This window comes from Zingiber officinale, chromosome 9B (assembly GCF_018446385.1).
Source record: "Zingiber officinale cultivar Zhangliang chromosome 9B, Zo_v1.1, whole genome shotgun sequence".
Taxonomy (NCBI): Eukaryota; Viridiplantae; Streptophyta; class Magnoliopsida; order Zingiberales; family Zingiberaceae; genus Zingiber; species Zingiber officinale.
In genome coordinates this window covers 55,835,845-55,861,473 of record NC_056003.1, presented here as the reverse complement: position 1 = coordinate 55,861,473, position 25,629 = coordinate 55,835,845, and the positions used below count along the sequence as shown (strand labels likewise).

The 25,629-nt window shown below is 36.2% G+C and overlaps 1 protein-coding gene across 5 annotated transcripts; it reads right to left on the bottom strand.

Moving 5' to 3' along the window:
• Nucleotides 1–1,007: 1,007 nt before the first annotated feature.
• LOC122025708 lies at nt 1,008–24,608 on the bottom strand. Of its 5 annotated transcripts, none has more exons than XM_042584558.1 (11): nt 24,267–24,608; nt 23,925–24,046; nt 23,484–23,822; nt 21,467–21,566; nt 20,640–20,708; nt 20,230–20,347; nt 18,508–18,599; nt 14,748–14,809; nt 14,553–14,646; nt 1,650–1,734; nt 1,008–1,409 (listed from the first exon to the last, which is right to left on the bottom strand). In XM_042584558.1, the coding sequence occupies exons 2-10, from the start codon at nt 24,014–24,016 to the stop codon at nt 1,699–1,701; spliced, it is 1,002 nt and encodes a 333-aa protein (XP_042440492.1). In that variant the 5' UTR covers nt 24,017–24,046; nt 24,267–24,608; the 3' UTR covers nt 1,008–1,409; nt 1,650–1,698. The 5 variants fall into 5 exon arrangements, with proteins under 5 accessions (XP_042440492.1, XP_042440489.1, XP_042440490.1 ...); XM_042584554.1 differs by lacking the exon at nt 1,008–1,409 and adding an exon at nt 1,883–2,003 and having other exon boundaries at nt 1,667–1,797; XM_042584555.1 differs by lacking the exon at nt 1,650–1,734 and having other exon boundaries at nt 1,008–1,415.
• Between the last annotated feature and the right edge of the window lie 1,021 nt (nt 24,609–25,629).

The following is a 25,629-nucleotide window of genomic DNA, read 5'->3' as shown; positions in this document are numbered from 1 at the left end:
TCTAGGATTGTAATGCATGATATTGATAATCCTAGGATCTAAGAAGAACGATAGACGCATGCCTAGGAATAGGTCTAACAATATTCAAGGCGGACAAAATAATTCTAGGATTAAAAAATAAAATTGAAAACTCAAACTTTGAGTGAACAACTTATGAACCTTGGGAAAACACTTAAAATTTATCAATTGGGTCAAGGAACTTAGATGCAAAGACCCAAATTTGATAGATTGAATTTAGGATACCCATTTAAGATTTGCAAATACTCATATGAAAAGGTAATATAGGATTATAGTACCGGAAAGACTCCTACAGAGCCAAGTCGTATAATAACACACATAACAAAATCAAAAGGAAGAATATTTTCGTGTAACCTTGCGCTTTTATTGCATCTCATTGATCACCCAAATCCTCCATCAAATTTGGTTTGACTCTTCCATCCTCTTCTTGTGACCATGAGAAAAAAGGGACCCCCAGGAGTGTTAGACGAGCCCCGGCTAACAAGTGATGATGACAAAAAGAATACAGAAAAGAAAAACAAAGATCATAAATCCAAAATTCAATTCATGATCAAGCTATTCTTAAATTTATAAAATAAAATGCTAGCAAAATTAAGTCAATCTTTCCCCCCTTGATATACAAATAATTTGTAAACTATCGGCAATGCATTTCTTAAGTCATCATCAATTGAGGAAGATCAATAAGCAAGAGTAGAAGCCAACTGATGATGAATCGTAGTGGAAGCACAACTTGAAGTTGTAACTCTTCGATATCAGACTTCCATCCAAAATGTAACCTTTGACTTGCTTGCAAAATTAGTGAATGCATATTCAATGAACGGTGACTATGGAGGAAACTTCAGTAGCACTGTAAGCTTTAGTATTACATCCAAGCGCAAACATGACAAACTGACAAACTGGACTTAGCAAAACCGAAATCCATAGCACTTAAGAATGTAAGCTTTACGATTACATCCAAGCGGAAACATGACAAACTGACAAACTGGACCTAGCAAAACTGAAACCCACAGAGCAAAACTTTATTATCTAGCGATAAATATCATTTCTATACACTTGGATCGATACAACTAGGCAGAAGATCCTCCATAAATAATGATACTTATACAAAATACTGACCTTTCGGAGATGAAAACTTAAGTAACCTACCGTCGTGTATTGACAAAGTGCATACAAGCTCTGATTTACACTGACTATCTCTAGGTGACAATATAGAGGTTCCTATTGCCTAGCTCTTGATAAACCAAGGACTCCACCGTGCAATCTTTATTCTCGTTGGCGAGGATGTACACTCAGGAGACTACTTCAACCAGCTATCTTGCATTTGATATTAGAAAATTGCGCACAGGTTACCAGCTCATTGGCTCTTCCTTTAAGCCGCTGTCGATAGTTCCCTGTTCCTTACAAAACCAAAAATAAGGAGAGAAGTACCAAGTGTGGCGAAGACATAGGGAAGAAAAATCTAAACTCCTAGTGTTAATAGCCTAAAGCAACTTTGGATGGTTCGCCATGACAAACCACCAAGAGCCATGAAAATCGGTAAGTTTCAGATATGAGGTTCTAAAGTAGCAAACAGTTAAAAAAGGAAAGGATAAAAAAAATCATGCGAAGTTATATAGAACTTTACTATTTACCAGTCATTTTGTCTCTGCAAATACAAATTACATTGATCTTTTGATTCCATCATAACTCCAAAAAATGTCTTGACGGCGAAGAAACCTTTGCGACAGGGGAAAAAAAATGATCTCGACTGTCAACCAACCTGATTTTACTTAACTCTGCCTGTAATTTATCATATAGGACAAATCATCCAAGTAAAAGAAAGCTTTTAAGCTTCACTTCATGCACAAGTAGTTGAGTTACAAACCTAGTTCACATATCAAGAGTGGCATCTTGTCGTGGAGCAAGGGGATACATGAAACCAAATACACCACTTGGGTGAGGGCATCCTCCAATCCTCGCTCGTCCAATATATTAAGGCCAAAAGACTAAGGTCCGACCGATAGCTATCAGAATCTCATGACATCACCGGGCATATTGCAAGATACTATACTTCGAATGAAAGACAACATAATATATACTAACTGTAATTTAAAAGAGGCATTGCCATTCTATTCAATTAAATATGGATCAAATGCAAGTCCCAAGAGAAAATTCAATATTTTCTTTATTTTATTTTCATATTTCATATCATATATTATGAATTAATATATATTACTAATTAATATATATTACTATTACATATATAATATATATTTATAATATATAAATATATATGTATATATTATAAATAAATTATTATTTTATAATTAAATAAAATGCAATTATAAAATTTTATATTAGGAATTTCCTATTTTTCATTAATATAAAATAAGTTCAGAGTAAATAAAGAACGATTAGGAATTACATTTAGATAATGATTCGAAACAAGTATCTACATTTATTTCATCTATTCCATGACTGGAACAAAAGAGAATACACGTTACACCACGATTTTGAATCAGAAGAGAGATTTCAAGAAATGATAGATCTATTCACTCTATCAATAACCGAGCCGGATCTGGTGTACCATAGGAGATTTGCCTTTTCTATTGATTCCTACGAGTTGGATAAAAAAAAATTCTTGAATCAGGTATTCAACTCCAGAGATGAATTGAAAAAGAAATCTTTATTGGTTCTACCTCCTCTTTTTTACGAAGAGAATGAATCTTTTTATCGAAGGATCAGAAAAAAATCAGCCCGGATCTACTGCGGGAATGATTTGGAAGATTCAAAACGAAAAACACCGGTATTTGCTAGCAACAACATAATGGAGGCGGTCAATCAATATAGATTGATCCGAAATCTAATTCAAATCTATGGGTACATAAGAAATAGAGTTGTGATACTCATCTAGAATTTTCATCTAGAAAATTCATCTAGATAGACACATAAATGATGGGACCCACCATTTCACTTTTTGTGGGCCCATCATTTATGTGTCTATCTAGATGAATTTTCTAGATGAAAATTCTAGATGAATATCATTTCTCTAAGAAATATATCTAATCGATTCTTTTTAATGAATAGATCCGATCACAATTTCGAATATGGAATTCAAAGGGATCAAATAGGAAATGATACTCTGAATCATATAACTATATTTCGAAATGCATACATTTGTCTCATACACTATGGGGATGGTGAGAAGAGATATATTTTACATCCCAGAGGGGCTATAATTGGAGATACCATTGTTTCTGGTACAGAAGTTCCTATATCAATAGGAAATGCCCTATCTTTGAGTGCGGTTTGAACTATTGATTTACGTAATTGGAAGTAACCAATTAAGTTTACGATGAAACCTAGAAATCGATCACTAATCCAATTTGAGCACCTCTACGGGATAGACCTCATTAAATTCTTATTTATTCAAATTTAAAAATTAATATTAATGTAATTGTAATTAAGTAAAAATTTTCATTTTATATTTTATAGAGTAATAAAATAATAATTTTATTTTACGAAGTAATAATTAAGTAATACAATTTCTTTCTAACTATCAATTGTTCCTATCCTAAATCCACTAAATTATTATTCTTATTTAATATAAGTATCTTCTTTCTCGCGGAACCCTCCCTATACTGGATCCACATTTAAATTTTAGGTCTCCCAAATTCGATCTTCGATTTATCACATTTTTGTTGAGGTTCCATACACTTTTTTTCTTTTCTCCCTATCCTAAAGCTAAGGAACTGAAATGAAAGAACTGAAAAAGGAGGGAGGAAATTCGAAATTTGAGTCATGTAAAATTGTATCTCTAATTTTATTTATTTCTTCACATAATCAATAACTAGAATAAAAAAAATGGGAATGACAAGGCATCTGGGAATAAACGATTAATCTCTATCAATAGGCCTGCTAAAAGAGTACTTAGCACAAGTGCTACGAAGAGATATGTTTTTATATCTCGCATTGAAAATCCTCCTTTCCTATGGATTCAGACAAATGTAAACAAAATCAAATCATGAATATTTTAGAAGTGGAGGTCGAGAAGGGTTCAAACTCGAAGTTATGACTATGTAGAACAAGAAATCATGTGATGTAGATATTCAAATCATGATAGCAAGGGTGAAAGTCTTTTTGTCGCATTGAGAAATAGTGTCAATAATGGATGGGAAGAAGAAAAAGGTCCGGTACCATAAAAGCCATCTTGTTCTTCCTCTCTTGATTGTCATCTATCACTTTTTCTCTTCAGTCATCAGATGTTTCAAGACTCGGAGTGGACAGCGGTTAAATGCCATTTTCTATATTTTATTTCAATTCCAAATGAAATAAAAAAAAAAGAATACCAATATGGTCGAGAAGGGTGGATTTCAAAATCCTAACATAGAACAAGAAATCATATCGTATAGGGACTCAAAGCTGATAGCAAGGGTGAAATCACTTGATGATGATTGAGAAGACCGTGCCTTTCTTCACATTGAGGAATTGAGGAATAGAGTCGACAATGAAAAGGGCATCCGGTGCACGAAGCTCCTGCCAATGCAGGTCCCAGGAAAAGACCATATTGGTTCAATTGTATGCATACTTATCTTGTATTTTTGTAAGAGGCTATTTCCACGATTCGAATCCATGACCTCAAAATCACATTGAGGAATAGAGTCGGTAATGGCTGAGAAGAAAAGCTCTTGTCATGTCAAAGCCACCTATCTCCTTTTTCTCTTCAACCATGTAAAATGCTTTAAGACTCGAAGTCAACAATAAAGAAAAACTGGAAAACTATATTATTCTTTTTTATATTTTATTTCAATTCCAAATGAAAAATAAAATAGAACAATGTTTCTTTATCAAGATATGACATGAACCTTGATTTTGGTAATGAATCATAATCGACATACTCCATGACTATTAACCATGCTATAAGGATTGGTATATGTGCTTTTAAAATCTTTTAGAATATAAAAGTTGTGTCAAGTCGGTAGGAATCTCTAAATTAGTCTGTGTAATGTGTAGCTAAACCTTTCTAGTAAATACAATTCACAATTCATACATATGCAACTTCAAGTTGTCAACTTTAGTCCAATCCACCATCAGAAGCGTCCCGCGACACTTTCGGTGGCACGAAGGCATCTTGCGATCGTTGATCACACGTAGATGACGCACGCGAAATTTATTTGCGTGTGGTGTCGGTTTCACTTCCACACCGGAACAGTAAATTCCAGTGGTTACGGGCGGCATGGCTCAACACTTCAAACACTGGGATCCAACCCAACTAAACTTGGAAAGTGAAATTAAGACAAATATCCATTTGTCTAAGAGAACTTGATAACTTTGAGAAATAAAGTGACTACGATTTGAAAATATAAAATTCTACCAAACTAGAAAAGTTATCTAAATACTCAAACTCTTTCCTAATTCAGAGAGACCATCAATAAATCAAAAAAATTAAAATAAGGTCTAATTTAAAATTTGCATCATTCTCCTAGAAGAAGTCGACTCTAATGAGTGGGGATACTAGAGACCCAATCAAACTTTGCATCATTGAGAATAGGTACGTAGTGGGCAGCTTTAGGGTGCATTTGGTGGATATGGTTCAGTAACTTGTCTGCGTCAAATAAGTCAGAAGCGAGCTATGGTGAGCTGCCACAGTTCATCATTGTGATCCAAGCATCATCAATAATTTGGAAACCTTTCCTGTTGAAATTTTCGATCCTCAAGTGGTCAAGTGTGACCACAAGTTTTGATGTTCACACCAAGTTTTGAAATTTGGGCAAAGAATTTAAGTTAAGCGTTGCATCTGTATTTGCTTTGTGAATTCAAGTGTATAGCGACTTAGGTATACACACATGGAGATGATTTGACTTGGTCAAGGTCGTGAGCACCTGATCTATGGAAGATCAAAAAAGTGTGGTAGGAACACCATATATTACGCAAGTGAAGAGAGAAGGATGACATAAGAAGGAAGCGAGGGCTCCGTCTGAGGAATGAGAAGCTTGATGGAAAATTGCTAGAGACGCATAATGTAAGCCGAGTGAGAAGGATGACATGGGTAAGGAGTCGACGGCTCATGGAGAAAGACAATTGCCAGTGAACTAGGGGTTGAGAGAAAATATACATGAGTGATGGTAGTTTTTAACCTAGGCGAACTCGGTCATTAGATGGACCGTAGTCAATCAGTGGTGAAAGATAATTGTTGGTGAACTGAGGGTTGAGCGAAAATACACTTGAGTGAGGGTAGCTTTTAACCTAGATGGACTCGGTCATTAGATGGACCATAATCAATTAGTGAGTCAATAGGGCAATCGACTAAAAAATTTGTATGTTGATCTTGATTCTTCAATCGATTGTTAGTTAATTGATGGCTAATTCAGCTGGGTAGTCGACTTAGAACTTACTGGAATCTTGGTTTCAAGTGGACTAGTTAACTTATTATCTATGATTAGTTGACTGATGCGAGTTTGGATAGATCAGTCATTAAGGAAATGAAGGAAAAGATCTGAGCTGCTGGATTCGATTAAGACCAATCGACTGATGGGTATAGTCGATTGGTGAATCCTGGATAAAGCCGTCATCGAGAGAAAATGGTCACGATGTCAATGAGCTAGGATTAATTGACTGATGGATGTCATGGATGTCATATCAGTAACATCATGTCAATGAAGCAATTTGTGGAGAGATCTTTAAAATGGGGTCAAGAGGCCACGAATAATAGAATTCTATTTGAGAAAAGCTTTGTTGTTGTTATTCTATTGTTGAGCCTTAATGTCAAAATCCTAGCTCTGTTGCAAGCCTCCCAAATCTATCATTAATGATTTTGTAAGAGGTTGAATATAGAAAGGATTCTGAATGTGATCCACCTAAAAGATCATATGCCATAGAATAAAAGCCTAGGGGCTGCCGAACCATGTAATAAATCGTCTGACTTTATGGTGTGTTTCCGTTGCTAATTTGTTTTGTGACCTTGTTGGGATTACAGCAAGAGAAAAGAATATTTTTTATTTGTAGGCATGATCTCTAGTCACCATTTCCCCCTCTTGATCGGGTTTCAATAAGTGGTATAAGCGTCTAGTTACTTGAAAGATTTAACTATTGAAAAAACAAGGAGATGGAGTCTAGAGCATCATGGTCAAAACGAGCTTTCATCCATATAGATTTGAAGGAGAATTCTCTCAATAGAAGTGCCAGATGGAGGGATTTTTTTCATACTGATTTCAATTTAATGCTAACCATGAAATATGACTTTGCGATGCCCAATGATGTAGAGGGAGATAAATTGGAAGATCACATATGAACTAAGAAATAACGAAAAGAGTATACAACCAACAACAAAGTTGAGTATCATATCTTGAGTATCTTGCCAACTGACGAGATTAATTGAATTACAGACTACCACTCTGAAAATTTCCTGGGTACCACATCAAATAGGCAATCCCACTATGAAAATCTCCTTGGATAAAGCAAAGAAACCTCATATAACAAGTATCTTCTTGTAAGATTGAAACTTTAAGAACAAGGAAGATATTATTGTGCTTGTTGAAGATGTGTTCCATCACACAAGGCTAAAATTCAACTACGATTCTCATGCAAAGTTATTGAGAAAACACGCAATTAATGCTTATATACAGAGATTTTATGCAGTTGTCTAATAAGTGAAATCATCTTTAGTCAACTCAAATTCATATAAAAGAATCATTAACATAATTTATTAGTAGTTTATTTAACTAAACAAAGGTCTAATCGTCTCAAATCTTATTTAGTTGACTGGACCCCTTATTCAGTTAACTCAAACCCAACAGAAAGCATTTTATTCACAAGCAAGCTATTTCAATCTGACTCAAATTCTAGTCTCAAGTCGACTGAATGTGCTCGACAATCCCGACTTTGGGATCAAGTTTGGTTAACCGACTACAACTGTAAAATACCGAAAATGGACGAATAACAATAAGGGAATTTTCCGGAATTTTTAGAAATTTTTCGGAGCTCGTATGGACGAATTTACGGGGATAAAAAAATGAGGTCCGGAAAAACCTGTTTAGGCTACCCATTTAAACGAGGAAAAGTTCTATTTTTTTTATTTTTCTTTTATTTTTCTTTTCCCTTATTTTTCTTCCGCGTGCTTCCCTCTTTCTCCCCCTACCGAACCCGACACCGTGCCCTAACCGTTCCTCTCCGAGCCGCAAACCGCAGATGCCTCTGCCGATTTTCCTCCTCAATCCTCCTGCGCTCTTCGTCCTCCACCCGACGACGCCACCTTGCTCCGCCACCTCGCCGAGCCGCGCGCCGATCTCCCTTCTTTTCCGACCACACCACATGAGCGTCGGCCACCTTGCTCCTCACGCGCGCCACCGCCGTCCTGACGCTTCTGCGTCTGCTCTAGTGCCGGCAGATGGCCACTGCTTTGCATTCCTGTGCCCTAGCACCGCTGCCGACCGCTGTGGACCCACGACTGGCTCTCGCGTCTGGTTTCGGCGTTTGCAATCAGAGCTACTCGATCGCCGACCATCATCACCCGACTGCCGCCATTCATCGCCAGAGGTGCTTCTTGTGTCTGTGATCATTGTGGTCGCAGGATTCTGTCGAGCCCTCTTCCCCATCCGCTGATCGTTGACGCTGTGCCCTAGTTCTTTTCTCCACTACCGGCTCCTTCTTCTATCAGTCACCGACAGAGAGGGAACGAGGGGCACTGGTTAGGTAAGACAGATTTGAGTATGTGAATATGAAATTTGGGATCTGATTCTATACTTTGGTTGGATTCCTGATCTTCTCCCGTTCTGTTCAGGGCAGGATTTCAGTGAGTGAGGGGCTGTTCGGTGAATCTGGATTTGGGGTGTTTACTTGGATGACAGCAGTAGTGCGGATTTACGACAACAACCTCATCCGACCGCCACTCCCATCCAGCGGTTTACGGCGGCTGCCCTATCTGGCTGTGATCAACCAGAGAGGCTTAGCGTTGAGGTAAGAAGTATGATATCAGATTGGTAGTGATGCGAGTTTAATTTATAGTTGAAGGTTGTGGTTGTTTGTTTACTAGCCTTTGTAGCTTAGCCAGCATTGTTCACTAGCGATCCACAGCACCGGTCATTCTGTTTTGGGCAGGGAAACCCTTTGACCGTGAGCCATCAGCGACCATCCTGGATTTGAGTGAGTTCTTATGAATTGGTTTAGATTAAGTTGTTGTGATGGATTATGCTTATTGCAAGTTTTAATTCGTTTGGATTAGTTAAAGTCCATTGAGGAGTTAGATGATCCAATTAGGGTTTATAATTGGATCTGGATTTATGTTAGCTTCTCGAGGATTTGATTTAGCTAATTTATTTATATGTAATTAGCTAAATCTGTATATCATGTATTACATGACTCTGGTTCGAGACAAGTATCTCAACGTTAGATTTGACTAGATTGGACCTGCTATTTGAGGTAGGTACCTTGACTTATCTTTGATAATGTCATGTTGATATGTTTAGTAGGTTATAACCTTTAGTAATGATTATGCTCGTCTTTGCTTCGGTTGGTCACTACCCGATACCTATTACATGCTTGTTTTGTTTACTTATTATGCACTTCATGTTAGTACCTACCTGATTATACATGCTTATTGGGGTAGTGACACAACCATGTATTTATTGTGTTCAGGATCTAGGTTTTATACCTTATCTGATCTGTGTACCTTTGATTTGGTTCATTGTCCTATGGTAGACATTTTTATATTGTTCAGGATTTTGCCATACTTAGTGTCATGCATCATCTCGCATGATTGCATGCTGTGCGATAGTCTGCTCCATTATTGTCGAGCACGTCGCCAGTTACATATATCTGCACACACCACTACTCATGGGTTAATGGTATATCAGACAAGTGTGTGGCAGTTCTGCTGTTTGGCTCCATTGGTCTGGTGACTCGGCGTGGTAACCGACAGACAGTTCTGTTCTGTTTAGCTCCGCTGGTTTAGTGTAGCAGCGTGGTAGTCGACAGGCGGTTGGACTTTGTTTGCCTCTGTTGGTCCGCTCATGGGTAGTGTGACGCAGCGTGGTAGCCGGCTGAGATTCCTCCCCGTCATCGTGTACCGGGAGATGAGAACATTGTGCTCCCCCACTTATGATTTGGGGTAGGAGGATAGGTGTACTCCGACAGCATCCCGTCCACTCGGTCACTCATCAGGAGCAGTGACGGCAGAGTGCACGATTGTCACAGCCCTACCCACTCGGTCTCACCATTGTGTGTGAGATGGTCGATCGGCGTGGGTGACCATTATCGCATCATGCATTTACTGATTGTGTTTGTTGCATTTATATGCTGCATTTGGATGGATGCATATGTTTGAGATGCATACAGGATTTATAATACTCTCGGTGTGACGACCTGATTATTCTGATAGGAGGCCCTGGTGAGTACAGTTCTCTTCAACCTTTTTCTATTGTGCATTTCCAGTTTTTGTCCAGGAGACTGTACTCCATAGTTATTACTGTCTGTTATAGCTTACTATACATGTCAACTAGTATCTGTTGAGTTGTTGAACTCACCCCGTGGACACTATCTTTTTCAGGTACCAGGTTGTTTATGGAGTCGCTTGGAGTATCCTGTCTGCCGGTTCCCACATCACATCAGAAGACTTACAGTTTCCCTTTATATATTTTATTTGTTTTATGTGTTAGTGTATTTATCTTTGTGCTCCAGTTTTGTTTCTGGAGTGTTGTTGTTGTTACGTGGTATTTTGTATTGTTTGTTGGTTGTGTAAGCCTAGCCGGCTAGCAGTCTTGTATTTTGGTTTGTATTTGGTTTTCTACTGTATTCCGCTGTGTTTGGTTTTTGTATCAGTCGAGTAGGCTGCATATAAACTGCGTGGTTGTGTGTATGTTCCAGTCGCCTGTGGCTGATGTATACTGTGTCTGTAGAAATGTTTCAGATTGTCACCCGTACATGGGAGGTGCTGTCGAAATTTCTTCGGACTAGGACTTCCCCGGGGCGTGACAACAACCAAGAATCCTTATTCCTAGTTGAAAGCTCTCTATAACTATCACTTACAATTGCCCAAAAAACATTACAAGTCACACATCTCTCATCTCTCAGTGTTTTAGTCTTTACTAGTCTGCCCAAGACTTCATATATTCACTGTAGGTTCGAAAAGAATTTAAATATCTCCATAATTGCATGATATTGTCCACTTTGGGCCTAAGCCCTCATGATTTTGCTCTTGGGCTCTCCCCAAAAGGCCTCATTCCAAATGGAGATATCTTTCTCTTATAAACCCATGATCTTATCCTCCCCTCAAACAAAGGACCACAGGCTTCCCACGTCCGATCCTCGACCCACCAGGTCTTCCTACCCCTCGGTCCACCCGACCTACTAGGACTTCCTTGCCTAGCCGCAACTAGGACTTACTGCCTGGTGTCTGATCATCTTGATCTGAACATAGGAGCCCTCACTTTCTTTGTTCGAGGTCAATATTGTACTCACATGGCTCAATCAGATCATAGCTCTTATGCACAGTCGGGGGTTAAACCTTCTGGCAGTCCAGGCTCTGATGTCAATTGTAGGATCAAAAAGAATTTAGATATCTCCATAATTGCATGATATTGTCCACTGTGGACCTAAACCCTCATGGTTTTTGCTTTTGAGCTCTCCCCAAAAGACCTCATTCCAAATGGAGATATCTTTCTCTTATAAACTCATGATCTTTCCCATGTGTTTTCAATGTGGGACTATGTTTGCAACCTTGCAACCCCAACATTCACGACCTACCCCAGAGTCACACTCTCAGAATTTCTACATGTCTAAAGGTTGCACCTGTAGCCTCCAAGATATACCCAAAAGCCAAGAAGAGATTCTAGGACTTCCAAAGCCCAAAGGTATCTCCTCCAACACTTTTGGTCCATCAGATGTTCCATACTATCCTTATCAATGTCTTATATGCAATCTACTAAGCCGTTGCAAACTTGATGCACACGCATGAGTAACAACACAAACCTAATTCGATCCCTTTGCAAGACATCTAAATATTTTGATTGAATTTGACCACTTGAGGTATGATTGCACTAACATACCCAAGATGTTTTACAGGACTAGACTGTAATTTGTAGAACTTATTAGACTAAAATGACAAATATCAACTATAGGTGAATCATGGAATAGGCTTGGTTTGAGCCTGATATTGATTCTATATTGTAACTTGATCGTGGTCACAAGGGAGGCCACTAACAATGGTGTTGGGGTGATTCAATAAGCAGCCAAGCATGTAGGAGGTTGCTAGCCGCAGAGCAAAGGTGTCAGTGAAGGTGTCCTCTCGGAAGAACTGCAAATGTCAAAGAACATCTGGCATTTGATGGAGGAGTGTTGAACGTCATAATCAACGACTTGGAGGCATGGGGGTGGAGATTGTTGGCATCAAAGGACAATGTCAATTTGGAGCTAGTGGAAGAGATAACAATGGTGGTGAATGCCGAGGTCAGATGGTGGAGCATGGGTTTGAAAGGCATGCACAAAGTGAGGGTGACCATGTTTGATTTCCCATGTGCAGGTTACAGGAACACCAACTGGGAAAGATGTTATATCGGTACCATGGTTTAAAATTTCATTCCATGTAAGATGAAAGTCGTCATTCCTCTTGCCGCCAGGCACCTCGGGCCACCCTCGGGTATAACTTCGAGCCGCGATGGGGATACCCGCAGGCACAAGGGTGTGATGCAGAAAACTTGGATTAATAATTAAACTTAGGTTAATAACTTCAATCAACTTTTACCTATAAATATATAATCTAAACAGATTTAATCTAACTCTAATAAAATTATCCCATTAATCTAATATATATACAAAAGAATGTTACCCTACTTACCTTATGGTGCACACCCGTCCGCAGCATGTGTATTTTTTTTTTTAAGCTTAGGGTTTAGGGTATAGTAATTAGACTAAAGAAAGTGAAAAAAAATACACATAATGCACACGCGGTGTGTACCATAAGATAAGTAGAAGAACATTCCTCTCTCTCTCTCTCTATCTATATATATATAATAATAATTTTTATTTATTTATTTACCATACGAAGGCATTGCGATCCCATATTTTTCTTTTTTTAAAAAAAAATATTTTATTATCTTTGTTTTTTTTTTAATATTTAGACTTCTCATTTTTAATTAATATATTTTATATTTAAAAATGAAGAGGAGCCTTGGCGCAACGGTTAAGTTGTTGTTTTGTGACCTAAAGATCACGGGTTCAAATCCTAGAAACAGTCTGTTGCAAAAAGCAATGTAAGGTTGCGTACAATGAATCCTTCTCTAAGACTGCGCATGGCGTATCATTTCGATTATAAAATAAAACTGGGTCAAGATTTTAAATCATGATTAATACAATAACAACATGCTTTGAGACCAATTGACACAACATTAGGTTGTGGAAATAGACGAACATGAAGCATCAAACTTCTAAAATGATAAAATTATCGAAGAAAATATTAAGGAATCTAAATAAATTAGAAAGGGACTTTTTAAATCTTCCAACCTAGCTAAATTTGGAAAATAAAATTAAACAAACAAAGGAAATACCACTTAATTAATAGTACTCGTTACCTTAAAAAAAAATTTAACTATGATTTAGAAATATAAAATTCAACTAAATTTAAAAAATAATTCAAATACCCTAAAAATTCTTTCTCCTAATTTGAAATAACTACCAAATAAAAAAATGGTAGTCCAGTGCACAAAGCTTCCGTCAATACGGGGTCCCGGAGAAAGGTCGGACCACATTGAGTCTCTTGAAGAGATTACCAAATATATCTAAAAAAAATAAAATGAGATATATTTCCAAAATCATATCAATAGTGGATGTTGCAAGTTGATCTAATGTATCATTATAACTTATAATGATATAGCTCAACTCATATACAAGAATTTCATTGCTTAAAATGTTAGATTTAAACATACACTCTAACCCTTTTGTTGTTCTTTTACGATGTTTCCTTAAGTAAATTTAAGAATGTTTCGTTTAAAAGAATTAGTATAAAAAATCCTAAGTGACTATATGAACAAAGTGGGGTAGTGGGTTCAGATGCAGCGGATCCTAAGAAACACAACTTCTAAATCTAATCCTTTTACAAGTAATGGCGCAAAGTGAGTTCCAATCCCCTTCGGCAAGCAATAGTTTTTGTCGTTATACCTTCATGAGGAAGGTAGCCAAATCAAGAAAGAACTACTAGTCCAAACTATTTCTGCAAGGAAATGGGAATAAAACCAAAGCCATTAGGTGTAGACAGTTTGACCAACCCCACAGATCTAACCAAGAGCAAGTTCAAGAGAGCTCACACAAGCCATGTGTGTCCAAACCGATGTGTGTGGCATAACCTTTGGAGAGGGGGAGGGGTCTAGGGAGGGGCAAACCCCTTATTTTCTAGTCTTATTATATTTCCATTGCTACCTTGACTAAACTAAAAATATGCAATAAATGTTGAGCTGAAAAAGCAAGAACAAGAAAACTTTCGGACTTTGGGACTACTTTTATCTAACAAGTAAAATCAGCAATAAACCAAAGAGAGTGGAATGAAAAAGATAATACTAGATACTTACATGAGCAGTACAATGTAATATAGACATAAGATTGTCATTGATATCCATGGGTAGTGGAGGCATCTGACTCATAATACCAGTCATTCCGCTCATGCTGTGGAAAACAGGATTCGTCAAGCTTAAGATATAAAAAAAATACCATGTATAAATTACTATTACATGGATCATTCTATGACTTCTTCAACTGTAAAATACCTATTCAAGATGGTAGTTATGTTCTGTTTTGAGCAACAAAACAAATCGATATTCTTTTGTATCTGCAGACACAAAAACAGCTGGTAAATAACACACAAATTTGTCTATAATTTACACAAACGTAACAAGAACAAAAAAAATTACATGACCTAATAATATTAGGCAAGCTATCTGTTGAAGTAGCTCCATAATTTGATAATAGTGAATTAAATTCTAGACAAATACAAATATATTGCAAATGATTGGATGATCTTTACAACATCACATAGTGAAAAGGTGATGAATGCTATGCAGTTTCCTTATTCATGCATTCTTCATGTACACAGATCAAATGTATGAACACTCCATGTAGATGTATGGTGATGTGAAGCAATAATGGCACATCAAATGCAGAATGGATGTTCTGACAGGTAATAAAATGAGAAACACAGTATTGGTTGAGATAAAGAATGATAGCCTGGACTTGTTGAATATTGCTGAAAATTTTATTTTTTGAGGTAATGAAATATATGTATCTCTTGCTATATTCTCACTATTAAATCTATACCTCTTTGGTCTAGACACACAACAAAGACTAGCTGAGTTTTACAATTCCCATATATTATGCTATGTTTACTCTAAAGCGCGAATGAGGAAGAGAAAGAAATCTATGGTGGAAAATTATCCTCGAAAGAAGAGAAGAGAAAGGATGAAGAAATCTCTTCCTTTGCATGCTTATTTATCTTAATAAAGGAAGGTGGATACATGCGACGTAATTTTGTAAATAAAAAAGGGTACATGCGTTATTTTTTGAGTACATGGTGTAATTTTGTGAGTTAAAAATGGTACATGCGTCATTTTTTTTTTTTTGATATGGTGTAATTTTGTGAATGAAAAGGGGTACCTGCGTCATTTTTTTTTTCATCCGCTGCTTTCTGTCCAATTTTGAGTTGATCGATTTTAGCTCCAAAATTATCCATTAATGGATTGCGTTTCTCTTCCGTCTGAAAATTTTAATGAAATAAACGACGGAAGCTTTTCCACTGCGGAAACTTTTCTTTAGTTTTTCTTTCCGCTCTCCCAAGTAAACTGACCATTAGAGATAGGCTAATCCCACAACTCTAAGGCACTTGTTAGGTAGGAACTACTCTATATTAACTCAAAGAATAAGGTTGTATCATTTGCATTTTGTACCATAGACTAATTTCAATTCTTCCAGGTAGAATTAGCAAATAACATCTCCCAACCTTTAGTCTAATATATCTGATGGCATGGAAATTAAATATATTATGTAAAAGATAAGAGTTTGGTCTCTCTATTGAATTGGAATTGCACCGAATTTTAATTCACATATTTTACCTTCAATTTGTTATGTTTGAGAGGTGTCCTATGACAATCGCCTTAAAGTGTGTACCTATTTATTGGATAAATAAAGATTCACTACATGAGTGCACATTCTATATGTGTTTGATTGGATCTTAAACTCACTTACTGAATGCCCCCGTAATATGATTCATAGTATGAGAGAACTTATGATTGGATCACTTGTGAGCATCTCTACATGTGCAATTATAAATGTATTGAAATAGTCCCTAGTCAATAAATTGATAAGTTTGAACATCATCGATTCTGTGAGACTAGTACGGGTTATACTACTTAGTCTAACCAAGCAGCTTCCTCACTGGCTGGAGACATTGGGATGTCGAGAGTTAAACGTGAATGCTAGCTATGGTAATTAGTTGATTGGAGTAACCTGCTATGACTTCATATGGTTCTCTACATATATGGATATGTCAATAAAGCTCTTATTGCAGCTCGAGTGCAAGTTTCCTTCGACTTGAGATATTCAAGTTATCTTGGTCATGGAAACTTATACTTTGACATATTAAGCAAGCATCTCCATGAAGGTGTGGACCCGACATAATTGGGTATAAGTCAAAGTATCCGAAGGTATTTGAATAACCAAAAAAGGATTCACTACTCCTTGTAAAAGGATATATATACCCTACGACCACTTGTCAAAATTGTTATTCAAAGTCTTTAACCAAAACATTACATGTTTAAAGTATTATATTCTTGGACACATGCACGAGTAATCTAAATCTGTAGGACAATGAAGTATTATTTAAGCTAGGTGTGACTTAGTCAGCCTAGTCAGCCTAATGGGGAATGACACATAGACCATGTCCTGAACCAAGTGGGTATAAGACAAGTAAAAGGAATGAGGCAAGACTCATTTTAACTACTGAAAGGTTCAGAAGTGGTTCTGGAATCAACCGATGATTTTTCAGTCAATTAGGGTCATGATGTACTATTAGATGTCACTCATAATCATTCTATAATCAATCATTAATTATGAATGGCCAACATAACCATGAACCTATACGGGTCACATCCACTATGAGTTTATCTTAGAGAATTAAAACGAGTTTGAGAATTGAATTCTCAGATCGAGAGAAATTGAGTCACTCATAATCATTCTATAATCAATCGCTAATGGTATGGATTGCAGGTTAGTGGATATGGGTTTGGATTGATCCAAATCCGATACGAGATTGTTATAAGATATGGGTTTAAAAGAAAATAAATTTAATTATGAAATTAAATTTAATTATAGAATTAAATTTTCCTTATTCTTATTCTCTCACCTTCTTATTTACTCTACTGCTCACGAAAGAAAAACTTATGTACTCCTTTTTCTTTCTCTGCCATTCACGTTTGTCGCCGCTTAAGCCTGTCGTCGGCCACCTCCCCTCAGGCCAATACCTCCCCGCCGGCCAGCAAGAGTCCCCAGAGCAATAGCTCCGGTCGGCCACCACTGTTCCAAGCAAAGAGAACCAGCGGATAGAATCTGTCCGCCGGCACCGCAGCCCTCTTCCGGTCTCCTCCGACATCCATTTCGGCAAGCAAACATTGCTATCGGACTCTTGACGTCTCGGGGTACTTCATACCTCTTTGGGAGTTAATTACAGACACCACACAGCAAAGAAAAGGCGGCGAACAGCCCCCTTTTTCAGCTGGACAGCAGGCCACTTCTTTGCATTTTCTCACTGTTTGGTGTCCTATGGTTGCGTACACCGCTAGGGACCAAACTCCGTCCTTGCACGCATGGCTAGTACCTTTAGCAAGGACGACTCGTGCCTTCCGAAGTCGTCTCGAAGATTACTCAGCGTGGATACGAATAGACTTCCAAGTGTTGCTTGGTTGATTCCAATTCCACTCCTTATCGATCAGCCACTTGCTTGTTGATTCCGAAAGAGGCTTGCCTTGCGAGGCTGGCAAACGTTCTCTATAATGTTCGTTAACGAACCTTCAAGGTACGTTTAGCATAAATTACTTTCCGTAAATATTTTTAATTATGTGATCATGTCTAGTTGTGTTGTATCCTTGCATGCATGTGATTTGTGTGATGTAATAATTAGGAATTATTACGTTTTTATTTCCGTTGCGCATGTTTACGAAACGTGTTTTAGCACGCACCATATCGGGTATTCCCCTACACAATTAACAATTTATAGTATTACAAAACCCATGAAGAATTTTCTTTGATTAAAAATAATATATACTGGATTCCAGAGTCCAAGATCATATTTCAATTAATTCTATGGTTTTATGTTTTTATGTTGCAATTTATTTTAAATTCTCCACAATTACTAAAGTACTACTAAAAGTCATCGAAGGTAATACAGATATTCTTTAATCTCTTCCTGAAAACAAAATAAATTTAGGAAACACAATCAGTACCTCATTTTTTGTGGGAATGAACATCTATAATACCTACCTCATTGTAATCGAGATTAACAGCAATCTGTTGAAAAATTTTTACATTTTCATCCAGAAGATGACCAGTTCTGCTATCAATCAAACAGGTGGCTGACAAAACAAATAATACAAGAAGAAAAATATATAATTAGACGAAATAATCAATCATTGAAGATAAGATAGTCATACGCAACAATTTAAAGCAGTCGTATATAGCAATTTAACAGAATAAACTGCTTGACTAAATGTCAGGATAAAGTCATTAAAAAAGGTTGAGTCAAAAATACTAGATAAAGCATATACATATGGATTAGAACCCGTTCTTTCTTTAATATTCCTAGTAAACGAAGGAAACTATCTCCACTCTCATGCAATTCATCCTTTCTTCCATCCGTCTGTTGGGATAGACAGGGGCATAAAGTCCACCTCTTCAGGCCTCCAATCCATCAAATATATCAAGCTCTCTAAACTTGCTCCATATCATCCGATCATCCTCATCTCTAGACTCTAAGTCTACCTCATTTTGAACTACCATAGAGTCCACCTTGCATCAGGCCTCCGATCCATTGGATGCACCAAGATCCCAAGCTTACTCCATGTGAATCAATCCTCTTTGCCTTTTGAGTCCACCTAATACCATGAAACCCACAATCTCATGATCACATCCTCAACCGCTCAATGTTCCTCGCCTCAAGTGTCCTCCAAGCTCCTCAAAAGCTTCAAAACTCATTCTATGCATTAAGCACAAATGAACTCGACTTTATCAAGTCAACAAGGTTCATGAGCTCTATGTACACTATGTCAAGTCAAGCCCAGCTTAAACTCTGTCAAACACATTAAAATAAGTTGGTTGAACTTGACCACTTGAAAGCATTGTTTCCAGATTCTACATAATTTTGCTTCATGCTTACCATATCAACAAGAAAGTAGAGGCTTCATGGATTCAGCAAATATAGAAGTGAGGTTCAGCAACCTTTTTTGCATTTAAAACTGATTGATCAGAAAAGGAAAATTGAGATAGGTCTCAAGTCTAGAAAGGCGGACCAATGCAAAGGCAATGATAATGCATGTGATGGAAAAAGACAATTTATCCTATTTGCAAAGATGCTTTACTTGAAACTTGATTCTTGGGCACCCACATATCAAAGTGTCAAGGCATACCTATATTCACTATTCATCATTAAAATACTATTTTGTTATAGGTTAATTTCAATGAAAAGTAGATCCTCTACCTTAACGACCCTTAGTGCCGGCCCCATGGATATGGAGGGAGGTAAATGCAGGTACACATGCGTTAATTTCAATGAAGACTTATAATAGTGAGGTCTTATAACTCATAAACCACATTATTATTCAAATCTGTCAACCCAACAGGCTCCAAATCCTATAACATGATGGGGGGAAAATGTTTATCCTCATTCAAATACAATCATGATTTGTCCTAGGAAAAAAAGAAATATTTGCAGCTGATCATGAAGCATAAGTTCTTTTGGAGGGAGATCAGGAGATCACCAAGCATAAATCGAAATTAAAGCATAAGTTGAGAGCGAACTTTATGAAAAAAAAATAAGAATCCTATGACTAAATTGAACTCCCTCTGCTTAAAGAAGGAATTCAACACTATATTTTTCAGGGGCTATAAGAACTATTTACATATATGAACCACAAACAAGTGATTTAATTTACCAATGAAGTTAATCTAAATCAACTGAGTCAACAGAAACAAATAGCACTAACCAACCTCCACATAGAAATGGGGTATTGTTGTTCCCATCATGCCGCATAGAAGAATAGGCAGTCACATTCTCTGATGGGTTTTGGTGCAGAAAAGCCACTGAGGATGAGTTGATCAACTTGTCCTAAAAACAATGTAAATTTGATGAATAATCAAATCACAAAATAAAACATTTGTGAGTTACCCCTTCAGCCAAAGAAGAAATGACACGTTCAATCTAGAAGATTCGTGCTTACCTTTTCTTCATTGACTACTATATCGTAATTGACTTCAATAAATTATTTTAGCTTAGTGAAAAATGAAAAAATAAAGGAAAAAGGCATTTTAGAGGATAGCATGCTCAACCTATAGAGCTATGATAACTACGCTAGATAATGGAGAATCCAGAAAATGATGTCAGGACAGCAAAAGGCTACCTTCCTGTCTTTTGTCTTCTTCCCAATCAAACAATCCTCAGGTTTACGCCGTTTACCAATCTCTTTCTTCTGCATTTTCATCAAAAGTTATCACCAATGCTACATGTTTGGCATGCAAATAAAATCTACCCAGAGAAATTTAGACAATTGAAAAAAAAATTAGAACACAAATATCTTTACTGGTCTGAAAAAGCACTATATATTATTGAAGATAGAAGGTGCAGCAATAGAGCTCTTTAACACTTAACGTAGTTAGACAAAATGGAATCAAGAATACATCGAAGACAAGCATAACATGAAAAAGTGAATTAGTCTGAGTATGTACCTATAATATATAGGTTTAAACGTGAATGTGCTTGCTCTGTATTACAACTTCGGGTGAGATTTGGCTGTAGTCAGTAAGGCAGGATCTTGTTAGGACAATTCTACATTTCTTTTAATATGGTATGGTCATTATTTATAACATTTCAGCAGTTGATGGCACTGATATATCCTAAGTATGATGTTTACCATGAAATTACTTTCTAAACAACTCATTTAACAGTTCTTCCAAAATCAGGAACCATTCTCAAAACTGTTTAGTGGCAATGGATGGAACAAGCTTGTGAATAACTTTGTAATTGATAAATATGTCCATCCATGATGCATTTCTCAAAAGTTGGAGTTTTTTTAAGCGGGCCAATAAGAAAATATGGGAGAGAAGCAGATAATCTATTTAATAAGTCATCTACATCCACACTGCAAACAATGGACCTTAATGATAGAATCATTGAAACATGTTGCACACTCTCCTATAATACTTCCAGCATACAAAACAAAATACTTACAGTCATCCATCGGCACCTCATTGCAACATCCCTCACAGTCTTCTCAGGGAGCCTAGCTGCTATCTTGACATACTTCATGATATTAGGTTCACTAGCATATCTGGCACAACAAAAGACAAAAATATTGACAAGGAAAACAAGTAATGTCGTACTAAGAAAGAAGCGAAGGATTGTAATGTTCGAGTAGAAAAAAGAAATGCAACTAAATTACAAATTTACACTAATTAAGTGTTTCAAAAATTTGATAAATGGAAAATAAGATAGGTCAATAATATCTGAAGTTGTTCACGACTGGTAGCTAAATAAATGATAGCTCAATTTAAATAAACAAAAAATGTTCTGCTAATCAGTAAATGATGTTGCAACTAAATGAGTTGAAAAAAAGGGAAAAAAATAAAATAAAATAACTAGAAGGTGTGATATATTGAATCAATAAAAGGATAATCGATTAAAAAATATGTTAAACTGTGATAAATCAACACAAGACTTACTATTTAGAGTAGTGCCCTTCCATAGTTCATGCCTTGACTAAAATTCTACGGTATCAATTTTGTATAGCTAAAAACTCAAATTATTGGTTGCACAAATATGATAGATGAATTGGAATTTGCAGAAAATAAATATTTTTAAGAAATAGAAATATTAATTAAAATTATTCAATGTAAGTAATTAAAAAAAGTTCAAAAACATTAAGATTTCTATTAAGCTCAGTTAAATCATATACAATTATTAAATTGTATCATTTAAATTTAATAACATGATTACTATTTAATCAATAGCTTTAGAGTGTGAAACAATAAAAAAAAATAATATCAAATCAATAAAAGGAGCATTATATTAATAAAGTAAACTGTAGTATTTAACTCATCTCATTGATATAAAATTTTAATGCATAACAATAGGTTTCAATTAAAAAGAAAGGCAGTGTTATAGTATTTAAATTATCTTATTGTTAGACAAAAAAAAATCATACAGTAAACAATAATAAAGTCTGATTAGCAATAGATAATATATTATAATTCATAACATTTTGATTCTATATTAAAGTCTGATATATTTTGAAAACTTAATTACACACACTTTTGCCCTAAAATCAGTTGTTCATGTATTTCTAGCACACAGTCCCACCACACTAGTATGACTTGAAGACAACTTTGCTACCCCACAATGCCCATCCACTATTCCGTTGTATTCCTTTATCCTATTATTAGTTTCTTGTTCCTTTATTGAGGCTTTGCAGCAACAGCAAAGAGAAGCTCCTCTAAGCCTACAAGATCTAATCTTCCTAGTATGCTTCTTTCTTCTTGTTTTAGTTTTTCACTCATTTTTTTCCCCTACAATCATCATTCCTGTTATTAGATGAGCTCTACCTTCCTGAGTAGAATTGAGTAAGATCTTGGAATGGTTCATCTCTCTTTTATGTCATATTTTTGTCAAATTTATCAGGTTTCAGCAGTGTCTCATACATTTAGCTGTCTCTTCTCTTTGTATACATTGCATCTCGGGGTGCAATCATAGGCCTGAATCACCTGATAAATCAAGAAGTAGACCTGACTCATTCAATTCAGATCGAGACTGGCTGTTTTTTGAAATTGTGTGTGCAATTAAATGTCATATGTACTATCTATTGGAGGGTACAAGACACCTTTTCTCCAATAGAAGAAATAAAGTTGATTGGCCAACTATTTATCCTAAAGCTAGACATATTAAGAACCAATTTAGTATACTTCTCCTCGAGTGTGAGTGTATACTTCAGTTAAGTGGCCCAAACCCAACAATGAAATGATGACATAACTTGTCAGAAGCAAGATTAAGAAAATAACCTCTTGTTCTAGTACCATACTGAAGTTGATTAACTAGCCTTTTTCTATATAAAATCATGTTAAAGTTGACTGAATAACCACCAATTGCAAAAGCTAAAGTAGGAAAGAGACCGACCAATATATTTATACATCTAAATCACATCCAAGGCAATTTCCCATCGCATATACAGAGAAAATTGCAAGTTATTCCTCACCTGATGATGCTTTGCTTCAGCACTTGCAGCTCTTCAAAGGACCAAGTGACAGAAAATTTTGCACGAAGCTGAAGACCCTGCGTCGGATCAAGGACAGTTCCAGGAGAATTACTAGTCGACATCACGGAAGAAATAGTGTTCAACATGCTAGAGTTCCCTATCTTCATCAACCCAGTTGTTCCATCAACTGCACCTAAAACGTCCACGTCACCTGAGACTGGTCCGGATGCACTGTTTACAGCCCCTGGTTGAAAAGAAACGACGTGCTGATTGCAAAAGGACTGCGGGAAAACGCCGTAAGGAAAACTGACGCTGTGATTCGCAGCCATCCTCATCGCACTAAAAAAAGTCCAAAAGTAGTAATCCATCAGAAAGAGACTAATATAAAGCTAGAACTTCTCAGACTGCTCATGAAGATGAAGGGAACCAAAATCTCAGCACCTTATCGTTAAACAATAAATAAGTTGAACGCCAGAGAACGAAGCGCGCACACTGGAGTTTGAACCGGAAGAATCAAAAAGCCACCATCTCATAAAAATAATTCAAGAACAAGGCTCGTCTAGCTGTTGACAATAGTAGAACAGCTCAATTAACAATTCAATCTAGTCTCAAAATCAACACGACGTTCTTTCTAGTAAACTCGATTCAAAAAGCGATCTTTCCAGTGGAAAGGAACTCTAAGAGACCAGTCAAATCCAAACCCGACTGTCACTACCAATCTCGAACAAAAAGAGGAACTTTCCGCCAACAGAAACCTAAAACCAAGAAAGACGAAGAGAATACCTGTCAGTCTCCACAATCAAACCCTAACTAAGGATTCAAGCCTCTCCTGCCCTCCTCTCGGCCTCCCTGGTGCTCCTCCTCGCTCCAATGAAAACGCAAGAGGAGGGAAGAAACAAAGCTACTCACTTTCCGATATATGGCAAGCGAGATCGCAACGAAGTCAGTAAAGCGGCAGCTGGCGTCTTGAAGAGGACATGGAAGTGGTTGCGTGCATGGGTAATGCCTCTTCTCCTCCTCTGTTCTCTTCTCTTCTCTTCTTCTTCTTCTTCTTCTTCTTCTTCCTCGAGGAATCAGCGATCTGGAACTCCCTCTCCCCTTTCCCCACCCAACGCCCTCTGTCACACTCAGCACTATTTTGTCCTCTTGCCGTTAAATACTTGACCACCTCGTTAGGTGAAACTTCTAGTTTACTTTGGTTTTGGTTCAGTTTGAGGCAAATATGGCAAAAATCATAAGGGAGGATTTTTTTTTTTTTTTTTTCCATTTGCTATTAAAATAATATTTCATCCTATCAGTATATTTTTATTTTCAAAATTATTTTTTATTTTTGATATTATTATAATAATTATGAATTTATAATCATTACAATATGAATATTTCGATTCATATTGACACTAATAGCACTCATATAGTAAAGAGCTGATTCACGCACCCTTACTATCTCCATCAGTCCGTCCCTAAACACTAATTGTACTCATGTTACAATAGGAAAATTTTATTTCGATCAATAATGATTAATATTATATTATAATAATACATTAATTCTAGTCAACATTAATAATAATATGGTATAGTAATTATAATTTATAATTATTATAATATAAACATTTCATTTTTAATTAATATTAATTAATATCTACACTGATCAATATTATATTATATTAGTTATGAAATCGTATCTATTATAATTATATAGTAGCGATGATCTTATCATTATTATAATATTGTACTTTTGAAAAGCGAAAGGTAGAGGTGAGATTGAAATGTCTTTTGATGATTCTAACTAAAAAGAATACTCTTTGAAATTTCGTCCAAAATCAAAAGGGTTATAAGAGTTTTTTAATTAATTTTTAAAATAGTATATATGTTTGCTCCATTTAGTAGTTTGACTCTAATACTTTTAAATTTGATCAGTTTAAGTTGGATAGATTTGATCATATTTATATTATAATAGTTATGAATTATAATTATTATAATATGATATTATCCACTTGTGCACATGATATAATATATAGCTATAAACTATATATAATGACTATAATATTATAGTAACTACGATTCATAACTACTATGATATGTTATTGATCAATATTAACTAGGATTGAATATAATTTGACCTATGTATATTATCACAATAACTACA

Coding starts and splice junctions, on each gene's coding strand:
- LOC122025708 (XM_042584554.1), bottom strand. CDS start 24,016: ATGAGATGGTGGCTTTTTGATTCTTCCGGTTCAAACTCCAGTGTGCGC. Junction 18,600..20,229: donor TACCCCATTTCTATGTGGAG/GTTGGTTAGTGC, acceptor TTGTTTTGTCAG/CCACCTGTTTGATTGATAGC. Junction 14,810..18,507: donor TTAATCTCGATTACAATGAG/GTAGGTATTATA, acceptor TTGTGTCTGCAG/ATACAAAAGAATATCGATTT.